This window comes from Eimeria acervulina, genomic scaffold (genome assembly GCF_000499425.1).
Source record: "Eimeria acervulina Houghton genomic scaffold, Eah_scaff1431, whole genome shotgun sequence".
In the NCBI taxonomy this organism is placed as follows: Eukaryota; Apicomplexa; class Conoidasida; order Eucoccidiorida; family Eimeriidae; genus Eimeria; species Eimeria acervulina.
In genome coordinates, this window is record NW_013550242.1 from 2,501 (window position 1) to 5,897 (window position 3,397).

A 3,397-nucleotide genomic window follows, 5' to 3' on the forward strand; every position below is an offset into this window, starting at 1 on the left:
GTTTAGGGTTTAGGGTGTATAGGCAGCTTCCCCATCCGCAGCAGCAGCAAACAGCAAAGCCAGCAACAACAACACAAACTACCCCTGCTGCTGCTGCTGCAGCTGCTGCTGCTGTTGCTGCTGCTCCTACGACACAACACCAACGCCCGCCGCAGCAACAGCAGCAACAGAAGTTGCAGGAGCAGCAGCAGCAGCAGCAGCAGCAGCGGCTGCCGCTGCTGCAACGGGCGCCTTTAAAAAGAAGAAGACAAAAATGAATAGGTGCAGAGACGAGGAGGTAAATATAATAAAGAGATAATATAATTAAAAATATATAATTAAAAGGAGATGATAAAAAATATAACAATTATATAAACGCTAAACAAACAAACAAACTCTCTTTTATGCATGCAAAGACAGAAGAACGGTGAAAGACAGCCCCAAACACTAAAAAATATAAAAATAGGGTTTAGGGTTTAGGGTTTAGGGTTTAGGGTTTAGGGTTTAGGGTTGATCCTTCACCCCCCAGAGGCGGAGGTGTTGCTAACGCCAAACCCTGGGGCTGGTTGGGGGCCCCCCGCATGCAGCAGCGAGCGACAATGTCTTTATCTTTATTAAAAACACCTAAACCCTAAACCCTAAACCCTAAACCCTAAACCCTAAACCCTAGGCTCCAGGTGTGCATACGCCTGAACTCCGCTGTTTCTCTACTCTGAAGCCCCGACTAAATTTCGGGTGTATGTCGAGCTCTGCAGATGATGTAAGTCTTTGAAACCTCCCTCTCTAGGGTTTAGGGTTTAGGGTTTATGGCTTAGGGTTTAGGGTTTAGGGTTTAGGGTTTGTGGTGCTGGTACAGGAGGTGGAGGAGGCGCTGAAGGGTTTGAAAGGAGTAGGCGCTGAGCTGCAGACTTTGCTGCATTCTATCTGCCGCAAGGCAACAGCCATAGGTGAGGGTTTAGGGTTTAGGGTTTAGGGTTTAGGGTTTAGGGTTTAGGGTTTAGGGTTTAGGGTTTTTAGGGTTTAGGGTTTAGGGTTTAGGGTTTAGGGTTTAGGGTTTAGGGTTTAGGGTTTAGGTTTTAGGGTTTAGGGTTTAGGGTTTAGGGTTTAGGGTTTAGGGTTGAGGGTTTAGGGTTTAGGGTTTAGGGTTTAGGGTTTAGGGTTTAGGGTTTAGGGTTTCGTTTGCCGTTTGGGGTTTGAGGGAGAAGGGCTCCTTAGCCACCGTCTCTGAAGATGCAAGAGAAGGTCTAGGGTTTAGAGTTTATGTGTTTGGGGCCTGCAGCGAGCACCTCCGGCTTTGACTCGTTCACTTCAGAGGCCCCCTCGCAAGTCTCTGCAGATGATGCATCAGCAGCAGCAGCAGCAGCAGCAGGAGCAGCAGCAGCAGCAGAGGCAGCAGCAGCAGAAGCAGAGATCGTAGGGTTGTCGCTTGATGCTGCTGCAAGTATAGAAAAAGTTTTATCAGACAAACCGCTAAACCCTCGCTTGGGAGATGTTGTTAAGGTGTGTTTGCTGCTGCCTCTTTAGATTTATTTATTTATTTATTTATTTATTTATTTATTTATTTATTTGTTCTCTTATTTTATTTGTTTTGTCTGCTGTCTGTCTCTTCTTTTTCTTTGTGTCTCTTTATCTGTCTCCTTTCATCTTCGCGGGGAGTATTCATCTGCTGCTGCTGCTATTGCTGCTGCTGCTGCTGCTGCTATTTCTGCTGTTGCTATTGCCGCTGCTTCTGTTCCTGTTGCTTCTGATGCTATTACTGCTGTTGCTGCTGTTGCTGCTGCTGCTGCTCTTGTTGCTTCTGATGCTATTACTGCTGTTGCTGCTGCTGCTGCTCCTGTTGCTTCTGATGCTGTTGCTGCTGCTGCTGTTGCTGCTGCTGCTGCAGCAGATACTTCTGACGGGTTCAGAAGCAGAAGCTGCGGATACACCTGAAGGCGAAATTTTGAGTGTCTCTGCGACTCCTGCTGCTGCAAGGAGACAATCAGCAGCAACGCAAGCAAAACAAACAAAACCGCAGCATAAACCAACAGCAGCAGCAGCAGCAGCAGCAGCAGCAGCAGACCCCACACCTCGTCTTGCAGAGCCTGACTTAGTTTTTTTTAAATGCCCTTTAACGCAAGAAGAATTCAAACACCCTGTCTCACAACGGTGCTGTACATACACTGCAGCAGCAGCAGCAGCAGCAGCAGCAACAGCAGCAGCAGCAGCAGCAACAACAACAACAACAGCAGCAGCAGCAGCAACAGCAGCAACAGCAGCAGCAGCTTTGTATAACGTAGCAGCAGGAGCTTTATATAGTATAGTAGCAGCAGCAACAGCAGCAGCAGCTCTATTTACCGCAGCAGCAGCAGCAACAGCAGTATTTCCTTTGATCTCTTCTGTCTCTTCTTCTATTTTTTTGTTTGTTTGTTCGTCTTTACTTTATCTTTTTGTGTTTGCAGTTGGAGTACATTATCTTCGGCTTGTCTGCATGTCTTTGAACAAGAAGCAATTCTTCACCTCCTGTACGCCTCAAATTAGGGTTTAGGGTTTAGGGCTTAGGGTTTAGGGTTTGTTGGGGGTAGGGGTTTGGGCCTGCAGGGCCTAGGCTTTAGGGTTTAGGGCTTGTAGGGTTTTAGGGTATAGGGTTTGTACGGTTTAGGATTTGTACGAGTTAGGGTTTAGGGTTTAGGGTTTAGGAATGGAATTGCTAGGGTTTAGGGTTTAGGGTTTAGGGTTTAGGGTTTAGGGTTTGGTGTTGTTTTGGGTTGCGATATCTGCAGCAAAAAGTCCGACTCAATACCGTGCCCTTTCGCTGGTGTGTTTTAAGGGATTAGGGTTTAGGGCTTAGGGTTTAGGGTTTAGGGTTTAGGGTTTAGGGTTTAGGGTTTAGGGTTTGTCGTACAGTATAACATGTGGGGCTGTCTTTTTTCTTTTCTTTTTTATGTTTGTCTCCCTCCTTTGTTTATTTTTTTATTAACACCTAATAAATAAATAATATGTAGATATATATATATATAGATTTGTTTAATGTTTGATAAATAAAAGTTTATTTAATTATTTTGCTGCATGCAGGCTGCCCTAAGCGGGTTTATAAGAAGGCGCTGAGCAGAGATGTGGAGACAGAAGAATTTATGAGGTGTTAATATTTACATGTTAATTATTTTGTTTGATTTATATTATATCTTTGTCTTTATTCTTTTGCTTTTTAATTGTTTTATTATTATTATTATTATTATTATTGTTATTATTATTATTATTTGTTATTATTGTTATTATTATTATTATTATTTATTGTCATTATTATTATTAATTATTTATTGTTATTATTATTATTATTTATTATTATTTAACTTCTTTCTTCTGTCTTTTTGTGCAGATGCTTCTTCTCTTTTTTTTGTTTATATATTTACTCCTTTGTGCTTCTATTAATAAACAA

At 42.9% G+C, this 3,397-nt stretch overlaps 1 protein-coding gene across 1 annotated transcript; it reads left to right on the plus strand.

Moving 5' to 3' along the window:
- Positions 1-718: 718 nt before the first annotated feature.
- On the plus strand, positions 719-2,459 carry EAH_00059690 (hypothetical protein, conserved; the record flags this gene model as incomplete). Its single annotated transcript, XM_013397142.1, has 4 exons — positions 719-739; positions 836-926; positions 1,259-1,392; positions 2,421-2,459. 4 exons carry the CDS (start codon positions 719-721, stop codon positions 2,457-2,459), a joined length of 285 nt encoding a protein of 94 aa, XP_013252596.1.
- Between the last annotated feature and the right edge of the window lie 938 nt (positions 2,460-3,397).